The sequence below is a fragment of the Echeneis naucrates genome, chromosome 5, assembly GCF_900963305.1.
Source record: "Echeneis naucrates chromosome 5, fEcheNa1.1, whole genome shotgun sequence".
NCBI classification, from domain to species: domain Eukaryota; kingdom Metazoa; phylum Chordata; class Actinopteri; order Carangiformes; family Echeneidae; genus Echeneis; species Echeneis naucrates.
The window spans coordinates 15675176-15692275 of NC_042515.1; the positions used below are offsets into that span (position 1 = coordinate 15675176).

Genomic DNA, 17100 nt, shown 5'->3' on the forward strand with positions numbered 1-17100 from the left:
AGATAGCTACCTTCACATAGTCACCTCCGTCTTTGGTGTCAAACGGCACTTAACATCCCTGTCAGTCACACATATTCAGAGGAGAGCTGAAGGAGAGAGAGAGGGAAAATGGGGCGGGGGGGTATTTAGCCTGCAACTCATTTCTCATCACTTTCCCACACCATCTATTAGTCCTCTACTTAGTCCTCCCTTCTATACCATCTGTTCTTATCTGCCTGCCTTCCTAAATGGTTTCCCTGCCTCTCTAGTCAAATCCCATCATCCCATTCCGTCTCTTCTTTACTTTCAAAGTTGGCTGTGGAAGAGATGCAGCTCTATTGGCATGGGAAAGTCAAAGGCGACAGATTTGGAGCACAAAAATCAACGGTGCAATAATTTGGGGACCTATATTGGGGCTAAAGACATTTGGGAGATTTTTGAACTGTCACATGTGGGTGTAATTTCATTATCCACTATTGCTCATGTTGCCTTCCTTATTTATTGGTACATTTCAATGGGACACTGATAACATTGATCATTGGTCATGACAAAACAGCATGGCCACTGTGGAAAAACCTTTTGCATTTCTTTTTATGAGTTCTGGAAGGAGGATGTAAGCTTTAAAATTTAAGGATTAAAAATTGTTTTGCACAAATGTCATCAGGGGCAGCACAGTGGCACAGTGCTTAGCCCTGTTGTCCCACAACTCTGTCCCGCGCCTGGGGCCTTTCTGTGGGGAGTTTGCATGTTCTCCCTGTGGGTCTCCCCGGAGGCTCATACGTCTGATAATCAAATCAAATCTATCTATGTGTATTAACAAAGAGTGAAATGACATTATCAGTAGAAAGTAAAATATTTTCACAATATAAGCTGAGCTCACACTCACTAAATGAAACTTTTTTGTTTGGACATGGGGGTATAGAGTGGGTGGTCTGATCCTTAGCTGTCCTTATGGTTTTTGGAAACTCAAATGACCTCTCTCTCTTTTTGCTCCAGTTTATAATGCATGTTTTGATTTTACTTCGAATTTTGCATATAGTTGCTTAAAAAAACCAACACCAACAACAACAACAACACTGTTTTCTGCTACACATTACTTGATGTTTGGGGTCTTTTGTTCCTTTGTATTCATCTTTAGATCCAATATGGAAAATACCCAGTATTAAAATTTCTATTTATCATTTAATCACATTTGGCAGTAGCTTTAGACTCAGGTATCCTAATGGCATGGCAGTCAGTGCTAAACACATTCAGATTTTCTGCCGTAAAAACAAGAAAATCCACTTTACATAAATTGTAGAACAAGTGATAAAACCATTAAATTGTGACAACAATTGTATTACACAACTGTCCTATATGATGTATCTACAACTATAACCCTAAAGGGTTAAAGGGCTTTTTTTTCATGGCATTCTTCACTTGATAATAATTTATCTCATTATAAATCATACAAATAAATCACCTTGGAGAATCCTCAGTATGGCGAGCCAGAGAAGCCTGAAAAGGGAAGAGCGACCTGCATGAAGATACAATGACAAGAACGCTGCAGCTGCTGTGACAATATAAACCAATTAAAACACAAACACACATATGTGTGCACACACAAGCCCATCCTCATGGAGCTGAACAACGAGGTCAGATCCAGGGTGAAAATACTCATCTCTCTACTTGGCTGTTTATCTAATTACAGGGTCTTGGTGAGTAAAAAGTAAACTTTTGTGGCTACTTGCAGGTCATCACCACACACACATTAATTTGTGTATGATGTTACGTAATCTGTGTTTACTGGGGGCCAGAGGTAAGCAGCTGTGACAGCACAGAGGCCAGGCAGGCAGTTTGCTGATGGGAGGTGAGTGAAGGGCAGGGTTAGAGGAGGAAGGGTCACCATGTGGGAGCCGGCTGGGACAACAGGAGAGGCTTCGACTGGCTTTAATGGGCTCTTTGCATGTAGGAGAGGTTCACGATGTGTCAGTCCTCCTTCCCCATCCTCTCCATTCCTCTCCCCCACTTTTACCTCTGTCTTTCATTTTGTGGGGGGGGCTGCGATGGGTCACTGATCAGGATTAATGGCCATTTTTCATAACATTCCTCTCCTCTTACTGTAGAAGACTATGAAGACACTGTGTGATTAATTACACAATTGATCATAATTAATCTTTTTTTTTTTTTAACATGTACTTACACTACCAGTCAAAAGTGTGGACACACTTTAATATTCATTTGAATGAGAAAGTGTGTCCAAACTTTTGACTGGTAGTTTGCTTTTAACAAGACAAAATGAAACAAACACCTCTTCTAAGTCCCCCGCACCCCCCCAAAAAAAATCTCTCCTGTGTATCCCCCCACATCGCAACCTCCCTTTTTAAGGATTCCTGAGAGCGAGCCAAGGTGTACAGTTGACAGCAGGCTCTAGCGATTAAGTCTTTTCATTGGTTAATTAGCCCCTACAGCAGTTGCACACAGGCGAGGCAAACAAGGACCGACTCACCAAACGATCAAAGTAACAGCCTGTCAGGGGGCTCAAACACTCTCTGTACCTGTGGGACAGTCACACAGAGACACACACACACAATGTCGTACCTGTGGGACAATTACTCCCTCCCTCTCTCTGTTTCTCACACACACACACCTCTGCATATCGTACCTGTGGGAGATTCCCCTGTGTCTCTCAACCTGAGCTGAAAGTTGTGCACACACATGAACAAATCTTAACAAGAACACACACTTTGAGACACTGAGTTACTGGCATCTATGGGCGCACACACAAAGACACTTGCTCTAAACACTTAATCAGCACTGAAACGAGGCCAGGAGGAAAAGAATAAGCATTTTGTCGTCTTACCTCAGGAGACTATAGATTTTTAAAAAGATATATTAAACTGCTGCTGGTGAATTCACTGAAACTGGGTTAAAGGCAGTTTTATGAATCCATATGAGAAAAGACTGCTGTGTCTACATTTATTGAGGCAACCTGGATGAGGGAAAGTGACACACAATGACTTTGGGTATACTGTGTGAATGCATGGAGAAACGCAAGACCACCCAGTAAAAAATAAAAACCAAGGACTTATTTTATACATTTCAAGAGACATTTTCCAATGATAGGTTTATCTATAGTATCAGCTGTATTAGTTATTTTATTCCTGGTGAGAATAAAGCAGGCCACTGACAGGGTCTGAAAGGAAACAACATATTCAAGATGATAAAATACATGTTGGACTAATAATGTGTGATTTATTATCTGTCAAACAACCAAAGATTAGAGAGATGCTGTTGTGCTGCTGCAGAAACACACTGAACCTTACATTATATACTATATAGAAGAACACACAGGTTAAGTCATTTTGAAAATGATGGGTGATGTGTACTGACTTGTAATCTTTTGAGGGAGAGAGCAAAATAATGGTTTGACAGGAAAATAATAAGCCAAGTGATGTTGTCACCATCTGTCCTCAACAAGATCTCATATACCTCATGTACATCCCTAAAACGCATTCTGTTGTCAGAATAATTCTGGGCAGTTAACCCACTATGTATGAGTCTGCATAAGATGCTGCTCAATTGACGTCAACGTCATTTGTGACAAACTAATGGTTTAAAATTCAGATCGTGAATACTGTTGATGGACACCACAAAGGAAGGAGCACACTAAGCCTAGCTGCCTCGGTGCTAGTAGCGGGCCCACAGCACTAAAGAACAGTAATGGTTCTAATTCCAATAAAGAGAAAATCCAAGGTCACACTGTGAACTTCCTCCCTATCAGAAGACCACAAAGACTGGCTGGGAGAGTGCATAATATCCTCACAGCTATTTTTACCCTCAAATTAAAATCTATGACATGTTGAAATGACTGCAGTGTGCAAGAGGGGTATTCAAAGCAGACACTAATGACGCTTATTAATGGCGTGAATGAAGTCTTGACAGGTCGTGTGTCATTCTGCAGGCAATGCTCCACTGGCATAATGGCTAATGTAAGTGGGGATAATTATATATATTATACCCTGTCTTATGGTATTTTGGCAGGAGTATGAGGAGCCGGGCAGTTAGAGAAGAGAGTGAAAGCGCTTGCTCTTTTTGAGACAGAAACGTGTGCGCGTGTGTTTGTGTGTGCGCACACGCATGCATTCACCTCCCCACCCCATCCTCAGCAGTGGACCAGAGGATGAATAATAGTAAGACAACAGCACCAAACAGTGGCTGAACAAGATGCCTACATAAAGAGACAGGTATCAGATAAGCAGCATTATCATCACAAAAAGATTTGTGTTTGGTCTTGGTAACAATTTGATGTTCAGCGTCAGAGTACTGAGTGTTGGAGGCGGCAGCACAAATTTAACAAAACAGACACAGAGAGAGATAAATGGCTTTCTTTGACAGAACAAATGTACTACGCTTTGGCAAAGTGATTAAGTATGTACATTTGTATGATGTATTGTGGTTTGCTTGCTTTGTCTAAGACAGAGAGACAAGTAATGAACATTAAATCCATGTTAGAGGCCCTGGGCTATGAGGAAGCACCTCATGGATCAGGAAAGGGAATTAAGAAAGAAGAAAAAGGGTGTTGGAAAGAATGGCAAATGAAAAAAAAAAAAAAAAGTAAAGTGAAAACATGTGAAATAGAAGTAACGATGGGTGTACTATTATTTGTTATATGAATTGTACCAAAAAAGAGATTGTTTATTTTATTAGTAGTAAAAAACTCTGCGACATAAAGCAAACAACCATGTTATGAGTGCACACACCTTCATTATTAGAGACAAGTAATATAAAAAAATATAAAACAAATGAACATAAAATAACAATAAACAACAACTATAATGTATCGTCACCCCACACTGAGCCCTTTTCCTGTTTATGTTCCTATAATTAGTAGGTGGGTGATGAAGACAATAATGATGATTATTGCAGATTTGAACAATCATATCCTATTTTTCCTGGTTCAATTCAAACATACACGCAAAATAGATGCTAATCAAGTTTTAAAAAAATGTTTGGTTATTAAAAAAATGGTAACGAACGCATTAATAAATAAATTGCTGCAGCGCACCTGCTGATTCAAAGTCAGTGTTGGTGAGTGAGGGTTCAGTGCGGCAGCAAAAGCACCGACAACTGCGAGGTGCTGGTAGGGAGCTGCTGCCGGTGGGTACGGTGGTGGTGGTGGTGGTGGGGGGGGGACTGGCTGGCTGAGTCGATCTTAGTGGATCTCTCCTCTCTGTGATGTTGGAGGAAGAGAGTTGGCTAATTGGAGGCCTGGCGGTGAAAGCTGTTCACTAATGCCTGTGCCTCATGGTCCCCCTGCTCAAACACCCTGCCTCATTTATCTCCCTATTTACCCACTCCCTCAACCACCCACCTGCCCCAGTCCCAACACAGGACCTCAGAACACACCGAAGCTTCACCATGGAACGATGGGGTAAAGAAAGGGAGACGAGGGGGAACTGAGGTGGGGAGGGGTGGAAAGAGAGGGAGCGAGAGAGAGAGAGAGAGAAAGGGTAACTTATGCTCAGTGGGAATTAACAAAGCACTTAGTAATTAAATCTAAATTGACATTCTGGTAATTAGCCTCTTGATTAGGAGCAATAACACAATTAGCCAACCAGTCTTTGCTAATTGTTAATTAGTATAAGCAAAGTTATTGTGTGTGTGGCAGAGGGAGGCATGTAAAAGAACAAATGTTAATCTGTCTCTCTTTCAACAGCCACGTCCCCTTTCTTTTTTCTTGCTGCCTCTCTATTGAGCTAGGAGGCAGGTTCACTGCCTTTCTCTTCACTGAAGCTGCATTCAGAGGCAGCAGTCAGTAATTAGCTAAAAGTCTTATCGAGGATATCATCAGAGAGAGGCTGAGCTGCGCTGGCACCTCTCCATGTCTTTCTACCTTCGCCGAAACATTCCTCTTCCCTGCGTTCCCTCCATGAGGTGTCACACACGGGGTATTTGTTCTGAATAAAGATGTGATGTGGATTAAATACAATCATAAAAGGGGGAAAGAAGCCACGGCGCTGGAGATGAATCTTAAGGAGATGTAATTCATCTAAAAGGTTTTAGTTTATGAGGCAGAGGAACAGAACACCTCATTAAAGCCAGGGAGAGGAGAGAGGGCACAGGAAAATAGATGAAAGGACAATAAAGATGTTCCAGGAAGTGGAATTTACATTGGCCACAGGTGAAACATGGGTTATTTTCAATTAAGATGGACTTTGCAGAACAATAAATTTCATTTACACAGTCCTCTTACACAAACCCAAAGTTAGTGAAGGCTCTATCGGATAGTTTTTTTGGAAAGGGAGACAAGAAGTAAGAATCTCTCCCTTTCCGACAACTTCATCCATTCATCTCTTCACTCTTCCATTCATCTGTAAACAGAGCAGTTGCACTTCAGCAGTAAACATGGCTGCACTGCTAATCTGCTTTAACTTGGCCAAATGGTCGATACAGTGGTCAGGAGTGTCGAAGATACACACTGCTATCAGCAGCTCTACATTCATTCACATACACAAATACACACGCCAGCACAAAAAAAAAAAAAACCCAACCCAAGTTGTGCACTGATAACCCTGCATGTGCACGTGTGTGTGTCTGTGTGTGCACATGTGGATAGGAGCATGTACCCAGTTCCAGATTAGCTGGTCTTCCCAACACAAATATTTGGCAGCAGGATGAGCTTTTCTCAGGATGCACCGGAACATGAAATTAACCAGGAAAGGTGGAGGTGCCAGCGGAGCTAAAGCAGCCCTGCTGAGGGGAGAGGTGTCGCTGCTGGGAGAGGGAGGTGGAGGGGTTGCTGTTTTCTGCCACACAAAACTCTGCTGAGGGGAGACAGACAGAGCAGAGGGAGCAGAATTTCAGAAAAGTTGGTTGATTGAAGTAAATTAGTAAATTCATACTTAATTTCTTATACTGAAATTTGAGGATAAAATAAAAAAAAAGTGTGTGTGTGTGTGTGTGTGTGTGAAGGTACGGACGTTATACAGTCTGTCAAGCCGCGGCTCCTGCTGTGTCCCACCCACTGTGGCTCTAATTGGATCCTTATTACCAGGCCAGCCTCCATCCCAGGAATGATGGATTCATACCACGCAGAATTCCATTAATCATTCCTTATTCACAGTCCACTCTGAGGAGAGGGCAAATTCATTTCTTGGTGTGCCGGGTGCCACCGTAATGAATATTCATGAGAGGAAATTTGGGGTCAGGCCTAATAAGGGAGGTAATTTGTAATTTGTGCTGTTCCCGCTCAGGTCTTGTTCGGCAGGTTAACCTAAAGTACAGGCAGGCGCAGGCAGAAAAGACAACGGCACAGGCACTCTGCAACCCACACTTAGACATACTGTATGTTCACTGTGAACCTGCCGGGCGCCAGCCAGAGTCATGTACATATTCAGTCTCGCTTTTTTGAACATTAACCTAATATTAGCGATGCCATGTTGAGTTTATGCTGCATCTCAGCCCAAAAAGGGCTCAGTGGAGAGTGCTGCCTACTGGGGCTTTAAAATGCATTGCTGTGTTTCTTCTTTTATGTCTTCAAATACATGTTAACTTTACAATAACCTCTTAAAGATTGAAGGCATGCTAAGCAAATAGAAGACTTTCAATCCTGTCAAAAATGGGGTTCAGTTAAGAGTACTACTATTACTACCACTACTACTGCGAACACGCCCTACAGCTGCAATAAAACAAAGAACAAAAAATTGACTTAATTTTTGCAAAATGGCAGATCCTTTCTGCCTGACCAAATAGACCCTGTAGACTGTTTAACACTTTGTGAGAAGTCCCTTTTGAATAAAACAGCTGCTTTAAGAGAAAAATAAGCTCCTTCGCTCTGCTTTCATATCGCAGCACTTCACCCCCAAAAGCATTTTACTACTCCTTCTGAAATGAAACCCACCTGGCATCACTTAAAGTCACTTAATTAATAATTTATCAATACATTTGAAGTGATTAAAATTCATGACCAGAAAGTGTTTTTAAAATAGTGCCCTTGCACCCTGAGGGCGTCCAATCAGTGCACTGCGTTCGTTAGATCAGGAAGGAATAATTAATTGTACCTGAATGTTTAGTGGGGTCAGGCAGTGGGGGCAGGATGCTTACGGTTTTGTGTGTGTGTGTCTGTGTGGATGGGGGGATGTTAGCCACATGGTGTACTCATGGACATTCCAACACAACACCTTTCTGTGGAAGTGATGTATGCGGAGTGAGTCACTTTATTGTGTGTGCTTGTTCTGTTTATACCACACACTTACACACATAAACACACACATCCCTCAAGCAGCATCCTCTCATCTTCCCTGTTACTCTGTCATCACTGTCCTTCCCTTTATCTCCACAATCAGGCGACAGCAATTAAGTATGATTTACACTTCAGACTGGAAGTCACACACACACACACACACAACATGACTGACAGCAGAGTTCCTTGCTGGCCAGCTCCAGAGTTAGCACATGCTCTGGGAGACTCTACATTTGAACGTGTGTTTAAAGAGTACATTTTTAAAGATATATTATTTACATTATAAGGACGGTTTGCTATTTCAAGAGGAATAATACTGGACTTTATATTTCACAGTTTTTATCTTTTTTTTAGTTTTTTAGACCCATATAGATGAGGGATAACTTCTATAAATAAACAACAATTATTATTATTATTTCCTTTACCTGGGTAATGATCCTCTGCAGCGAACAAAGCAGATGAATCGTAATGGTTTTACTTTCAACAAAAAAAGTGACCATGATAAGTCACCAAAGCACATTAAAGGAAGAATATATCATACACACTGAAGATAAGATTTTTAAAAATGATACAATCTGTAAAATGTAATAATCAATCTTTGCATCGCCTGGTTGTCCTAAAACATTAAAATGCTGCTTACAGGTTAACGTCTGAATAATTTAACCCTCTGAAAGCAGTGGCATAATGAGCACTTTCCCCACCTGAAGCCTTAATACATTTTGCTGCTGATATTTTCTCACTTACAATGTGAATCCAGCTGTGTTTTTACATATTTGATAAGGATCTGACGACATGCTGCACAGTTGTTGACACAAAAGTGCAAAAGTGTGGACAGGTATGGAGGAGCACTTACCTGTTGTCTGAGATGTTTAAACTTCAGCCATGCTGAGCTGCATACTGAGAGGGCCGAAGGAAGGCGGAGGGGCAACACCGAAGCGCTTCTGCAAAGAGAGACAAGTGCTATTAAAGGTCTAAGTAAGTAGTGTGGTGTTTCTTGCTGTGGAGGTGAGCAGGCTGTTCTGTGTTTCTTCGTCCTCTCATGTATAAAACATCTCTCTCTGTTTCACCCCAAGGTTCAGAAGCCCAGGGCCCCAGAGACCAACACAGTCTTTTAAAGATATGTGCTCACTTAATCACTGAAGAAAGGGGCCCCTAGAGCTAGCCTAATATTATAATTAATTAATTCAACCAAAAAGGGGTATTAAATTTCCTCCCTCTTAGGATATCAGCTGAATACATTGACCTTTGTGGAAATCGCCCTCTAATTTGAATCAGGATTTCCAGCCGTTTACAGACGAATTTTGTTTCTTTTTCTCTTCTCTGGTCTTTCAGTTCTTTTTTTTTTTCTGTACGAGTTTGTACGAACGACTCAGAAAGCTTAAAATGTGAGTGCGGTGCTTTATATATACATCTGCTATGCCTCCCAAGTTTGTGTGTCTCTGCTGTGTCCATATATGAGATGATGTGAGCAATTGTGTTTCTGAGGAATAGGTGTAGGCTATTCTGTATGTATACATAATAAAGTGAGTATAAATGAGTGTGCACAATAGTGCTTGTGAGTGTGAGTGAGCCCTAGTTTTATCTCCCTGCTGTAACACAAAAAGGGATAGAAACTTTTCCTATTACCGGAGAGAGTGGTGGAATAGCAGGCAGCTAAGTCTCCCTCTATCTCTGTCTCTCTCTCAGCAGTGTAGCTGACTCCCCAGTGTACTCTGGGTCTTCAGTAACTCTGACTGAAGTTCAGAAGGGTTAGGTAGTATACTCAGGAGGAAGGGGGAGACAAGGGGAGGAGGGGGAGGAGGGGGGGTTAAGTAGGATTGGAACAGTGGCAGTTTTAAAACAGAACTTTAAATCTCCACCTACGAGCTAGAGAGGGAGGACAATGGCGTCATGTTGTGTGCCGTTATCTTCAGGTCTCTGAAAGGCACGAGACGAGGATGAGAATAAAAAGAAGCTTGAAGAAGGGCATAAATGTGATAACAGCTGTAGGCTGTATAATCTCTGCTGCTTTTCAGGGAGGTATGGAAAAAATAAAAGTCAGATCTTTGTGACCTTCAGATTGTAAGTTCACTGAAGCAGCCCCTGACTCACAATGGCACCAAACGAAAGAGAAGAGGATTTGCAAGATGGATGGGTGAATGGATGAGTGGATGGATGGATGGATGGGTTGACAGATACAGAAACAAACATGGCAAAAGAACAAACAGATGTCAGGAGCTTACACTGGGATGAATCCTGTGCAGTTACTTAATAATCTTCATGGCCTTTTTGGTGGGTCGTCAAGGACAATAACGTTGTCCATCATTTGAAGTCCTGCTCAGAAAAAAAAAAGGCCTACCGAGGATGTGATACAGGACTCATTACTCTCATAGCCACTCCATCAACTGCCAGGGAAAACGATGGAGTGGATAACCTTCAAAATGTGACAAACTGTATGTCAGATGTATTATTTATCTTAATAATGATAAGCCCAATTTAGCAAACTCCAAATACCCCATGATAACAAAAGATGTTCCGGTATTTGTGCTTCAACTTTGATCATCCAAAACATCCAAACAAAACTTTGCCTGGTCAGGTTTACAGATGACACCATGTCTTCATTTTCCAGAGGTTGCACCCGATGCTCTTTCTGTCGGAGGATGACATTCACTGAGATTCCATACAACATATTAATTTTGAGCGCTAAGAAGTGTCAGTCAAGCCTTGTCTTCTGTCACGTCTGTACTGGACACAGTTGTGGACCACTAACTCCCCCTACTGGCCGTTTTAGCAGGAAAAACACTCATTGATAGCATCTGGGGAGAAATTAGTTTGAATCACGAATGCATGGATTCATTTTGCTTTCATAAAGTGTAGTTTCTGTCTGTTTCAAAAGAAGCAAGTCAAATCATTTTATCTAAATGACTTGATTTTTTAAACAGAACTTCTAGACTCCAGGCTTAAACACTATCACCACCATGCTTTCCTCTCTGCAGCCTACAGCAGGTATATAATAAATCTCCATACAAGCCACTCATCCTCTCACTTCTGCTTCTTCCTCTGCTGCATTCAGAGCAAAGTTAGATAGATAGAGACCCCAGCCCCAACCTCCCCACCACCACACCTCGCAGCTCATCTCTCCACCTTCACACACATGAAAAGACTGATCTGGCCATGGTACCATTAATGGCGGGGACATTATTCATCTCTCCAGCCAATTTGAGCTTCTTTTCTTTCAGGAATAGAGGCACAAGGGGTTGAGAGGAGTCAGTGAAGAGTATTAAATATGTAGAGGAAGATGGACAAAAGAGCGGTGGAATAAAGAGGGGCAGCAGAGGTGGAAATGAAGAAGGACAGGAGTAATGGTGGTGGGACCCATTTAGCTAGTGAGAGACTGAGAGGAAAGGAGTGACGATTGAGCGGTGGCTTCGCATGCGTGATGGGTGTTTGTGAGCTCTCAGTTTTGACCTTTAAAAGGGAAATCCCTTTTACCATACGAGACAGCCTTTTTAACACTGAACTGAGTTTCGATGTAGATCAGCTGAGGCTGACTCAGACTGGAAAAACATAAAAGTTGTGCACTTCCAAAATCTTTTGAAAAAAAAAATAGTGCCACCTTCATTCGAGGTTTCTTGATAGCTGGTCATTGGGCCCTACAGCAGTATGTATGCCTGCAAAAGCAATAAAATGTGTCTCCAATTTGCACTGATGTGGTAAAAGACAGTACTTTTGGTGTGAGTTCCAGTGTACCTGTCAGGGAGGATCTACGGTGAGTGGCTGGAGTGGGGGAGATCATAAAACTGGCTTTGATTGACGGTATCTTAATGGAGGAGGACGGATCAATAAGTAATATCAGCAGGTTTTTAATTCAAGGCAACACGCATAAACCTTTACCAACTTCACAATGTCACTCAGTGTTCATAAAAGTTTTCTCAACATCCCCCCGAACAAAAAGAGATAAATCCATCAAAAAGTCGTCTCGGTTTTATGGTCCTCCCTGTCTTCTTTCTTCCTTCCTTCCTTCCAACCCCCCACTGCCCCCACCATCTCCATTTTGATGTCTGTCTATTAGCAGAGGGTGAGGCCTTTCCTGCTCTCACATCCAGGGGCTAAATTAGCTCAATCAGCCCCCTTTCACCTTACTTCCGTGGGCTTCAAGCTAAGTGACACACTGCTCCCCTGGGAAGAAGGGAGGGAGGACTTACACACACATACTCTCCACACATTGAGCCCAGCAGCCAGACATAGACTACCGAGGGGGGGGGGGGGGGCGATAAAAAGGAGGACTGCTTAGAGACGAGAATGAAGGTTCATTTCTTAATGCTCAGATAGAGGGTCCGTCCAAAGCTATGAATGGAACCCCTTGTTCACTGCTCTTTCAAAACCAAGAAAAACCCTCTAAGATTATTTTGCTTTCCCCCCTTCCTCATCCCTCTTCAAGGTGTGGTGGTTCTCAAGATGCCATGTCAAAACCACTTCAAGAAGCCCAACCACCACAAAAAGTGGTGATGAGAGTTTCTCCGTCTCACTCCACCTCTCGGTGCATGTCCGGGCACTTGCCCACCAGCATCTCTTAAATTGCACATTCATGTTTGATTTGTCACAATCTTTCCCCTTTTCCCCTCTTACTAAACAGCCACCCAAGTATCAGTGGAAGTGCAAGGCAGGCACTTCTACTGCAGTAATGTGTGTTGGGGGGGGCGAAAAGGTGGTGATCGGAGTGAGCCATAAGATCTACTCTTTGCAGCTCTACAGGGATTTATTAGACTGGGGAGTACATTAGCATCATAAAGACCCAGGAGAATGGGCCTGTGGATGGGCTGCAGACACCACCACTACACTTTAACATGCTCTGCGGCATCAGTCAGGGTGTGCATGTGTGTGGATGAGGAATAAGATTACCCTGTTTTAACTTAAGAAAGGCTGTTAAACGGTTTATGGATCATCCTGAAACTGCCCCGGACTAATACATCACCAGAGGATGGAAGGAGCTGCACCAGAGGAGAAAAGAGGGCAACAAAAGGATGAAGCAGGTGAATGTGAAAGTCAAATGAGTGGTGATTTTACCAAACTGGCATTCATTAGCTTTTTTGTTAAGTGTAAACTGGAAATGCTGCCATGGCTCATAGGAAACGCTTAAATCCACTCATGGCAAAATCAAATGAAAATGAAAATGAATGTCTTCAGCAATCGTGCCGTTTTCTATTAAAAAAATCTACTTGCGGTCACATAAAAGTGATATTGGGATCTTAATTAGAATTTACAAACAGTTACATGACTGCTCAGTGCTTTCTGTGAGTACTGTGACAGTGAGGAGACACTGGGATCATCTCCTGCAGTACAGATCTCTGCTGCCCCCCAATGGACATATAATATGACAATATGCAGTTCATGTCATCCACTTCAAATGTCTGTTTTATTTAGGAGAATAATTCTTTTCCCTGGGGACTAATATTGGTTCTCAGGATTGAACCTAAAAAACTGAAAGACTCAAGATCCCCCTAAAGAGAAGTTTAGAGACATACACAATGCTGGCTCAAATCATGCTTTGTCTTTCAAATTCAACAAACTGGATGAAATAAAATCTTTTCAATAAGAATTAAGCAAACGGCATATCAACCCCCCAACTACTAGACACAAAATGTTGGTAAGTGATCTCAAGGTTTTTAGTTTCTGAGTCCCACTTGTGTAAATGTGACTCAGAGACAGAGACAGACACACACACACACACACACACACACACACACACACAATCAATAAGGAAAAAGAGGGGAAAAAAAACCAAAAGGCATTGAATGTTTTCTGGTAAAACATTTTGTATTTTCAGTAAAATCAGAATCACTTTTCCCTGTGTAGATCGCTCGGCGAGCTCCTTCTAGTGGAAGTGTAGAGGAGGCCTGAGCAGCTCTTTGGAGTGTTGGTGGGGTGACAATAATGTCAAACTGTGGCTTAAAGGGAAAAGGCACAACTCTGTCAGACAGGCAGGGGCAAATGCACAGTCACTGCTACACCATGGAAACCACAACTCCTCGGCTCAGAGTATGTGAAGTCAGTCGTTTTCCGGTCTCCAAGGAAACCAAAGTCAGGGAGGAAGGAGACATGACAAAAATGCTGACCTGTTTGAGTATGGCCTGAATCACCGGGAGACCTTGCATTCATAAAATGAGCAATTTGAATTTTATCAAAAAAAAAAAAAAAAAAAAATCACCTCCCATTCATCCCCTGGTTCCAAATTTCAATGTTAAAACAGAAAGAAAAAAATCCCAATCATAAGGAAATGGCACCATAAAAGTACATTATCTCTCCAGAGTCACTTGACATCTGGAAATTTCTAAATGGTAGCCCACTCCTTATTCAGTGAAACATTAGTGACATAAATGTCTTTACAGTATTCATCTTGAACATGGCTTTGAGAAGAAAGGGTAGTTTTGGAATAAAAGTGAAATAAAACTAAAACAACAAATACAAATAAAACATTTAAGTGGCTTAGTGGCATAAAATATCTGAAATAAATCTTATTCCATAATTCTTCAATGTACAAAGTCAAAACAATAATATAGTTTCCAGTGCTTTGGGAGATATACAACAAACTATAATAAAGAAAACAAACACTTCCTTTAATTGGAAAAAAAAAAAATCACCATCCAAGCTTTTTTTTTTCTACCTTTATCAGTACTGATCATAAGCTATATCAAATCAAAGCCAAGCCCCAGGTCCACCACAGCAGAGCAACAACTCAGGTACACCTCAACCCTCCCAGCCGCTGCAGTGATTTACCTCTGCAGCTGGCAGCGTCACCCAACTCATCAAGGGAGAGGCTGAAAAATAGGAGACCTGATAACGTGCTGATTTGAAAATAGCCTCAAGGCACACCACACTGTATGTATGTGTGTGAGTACTCTAATGTGTGATATACAATGTGTGTGTGTTGTGTGGGCGTCCGTGTGTTTAAAGCATGACCCTGTGTGTTTGCAAACTAAATGAAAGTGTAAATAGAAGTGTGTGAAAACTAAAACTACAGCTGCTGCCAGCTGGACTTTACCACCCATCTCTCTCCATCTTTCCTTCACCCAGGGTTCTTGTATAATCATTCCAAAGTCACCGAATGACAGAAACATTAGCTGTTTATCTCCAACATCAATAAGGGCATAGCTGGTACAGATGCAGACTCTGAAGCATTTACAGGCATAACCAAACTTGATATTAAGTCTAAAACATGGTCACAACCTCTAACCTATAAAACATGTCTTTGATGAGCAGCTGCAAAAAAAAAAAAAAAAAAAAAAAAAAAAAAAAAATAGCAGTGATAGGGCTTATGGCCTTGACAGATAAGGTTAACGTGCTTCTACTAATCTAAAAAAGATCCTCCTTCTGTATTCTACTGTAGTACCTGAGTATTTTGACAGTTCATAGATTTGGATGACTATTGAATGGTTGCCTTTCTTTACTCTCAAAGTCAACACCCACTTTGAACCAACAAGTGTTGGGGTGGATGCTCATATGTGTTTGTGAGGAGACTCCAGTTTAATCTTGAGTTTGGATAACTGTAATTATAATCAAACAGATCTTTGTCAGACACCAAACTGTGCGTGTAAAAACAGATATAGAAACATAAGAATGTGAATGGATGCATCCACTGAAGATAGATTATGCATGCAGGACCACACAGCTACTTCCATCGTTATTTCAATCAGTGATGGTTACTAAGAGAAGATGATGTAAAGGGGAAAATAATTTGTGCTCTATGGAGAGAGACAATGCACTTGGTTGTCCTTGTATCTGATAACTTAGATCTAATTAAACGCTGGTTTTTGTCCCTTGTTCAATTATTATTCAGAGCCGCCTTTATGGAAACAAGGCCAAGTGTGCTATGCAACTCCTGACCTGGCAGTGTAGGCAAAGTATGAAGCTGCTCATCACATACCTACACACGCACACACTCACTCAGACACACACACACACACACACACACACACACACACACACACACACACACACACACACACACACAAACTTGTGTATGGGTGCAGATGGTTGGACTTTAGACAATGCCTTTAATTTGTGCAAGAGCTGTATTGCTTGTACTGTTAACAGATAGTAGCACAAATGAGTGTCGTTGGTATATGTTTAAATTCTGTGACGTTTAGAGCCTGCTAATCATGCTGTGGCTTTGTATCGATGTGATCTCTTGAGTTTTATGTGCTATGGATGTGTCAGAGTTTGCACTAATGTGTGTGCTTGTGTGAATGCCTGTGATGTTTGGTGCATGTTTTTTTGTCTACAGTATGTCCCCATCCTCTATACTGAAGCTGGATCTGCGGCTAGAGTCGACCGAGGCTTCAGGGGACATCGCAGAGAGCAGTGGATCTCCACCCATTGGGGACAAGGGCTCATCCATCATCAGGAAGCCCAGCTCACCTCTCCTCCCTCCTTGGACTTCCAGCCCACCCAGGTCACCCAGTGCCGACATGGTGTCTGAGAAGCCAGGAATCCCATCGCATAAGTCCAGCGAATGGGCATAGTCAAAGGGCTGGGAGCTGCCTACAGCTGGGAACTGGATGGGGGGCTGAGGCTGGAGATGCTGGGGGAGCGGTGGCAGCTGCCGGGGCTGAGGCTGAGCCTGGCCCTGAGGTTGGAGGTGGTTTTGCGGGAGGAAGTGGTGCTGATGGGCCTGGGGCTGAGCCTGGTTCTGGGGTAGGTGCTGCGACTGGTGGTGGGTTTGTACCTGTGGGTGGGAAAGCTTCTCATCTGGGCTGGTCTCTTGTTTTATATAAGAAGGCATCATGTCAGTGGGGTTCAGGCCAGAGGGAGATGTGCTGGGTAGGCCATGCAGGTGGGCCTGCATCTCCAATTCCTGCAGACGACGGGCAGAGGTAAAATCATGACCACCCGTGTATTTGCTGTGTTTATATGTTTTT

The 17100-nt window shown here is 42.3% G+C and overlaps 1 protein-coding gene across 2 annotated transcripts in view; it reads right to left on the bottom strand.

Annotated features, from left to right (window-relative positions):
- Window positions 1–13986: 13986 nt before the first annotated feature.
- tfeb (transcription factor EB) overlaps window positions 13987–17100 on the bottom strand; it is a 30209-nt gene continuing 27095 nt past the window's right edge. For both annotated transcript variants that reach the window (XM_029502482.1, XM_029502481.1), the window contains exon 11: window positions 13987–17036. In XM_029502482.1, the coding sequence (XP_029358342.1) occupies window positions 16461–17036 (576 nt within the window). In that variant the 3' untranslated portion in view covers window positions 13987–16460. The remainder of the gene's footprint in view (window positions 17037–17100) is intronic.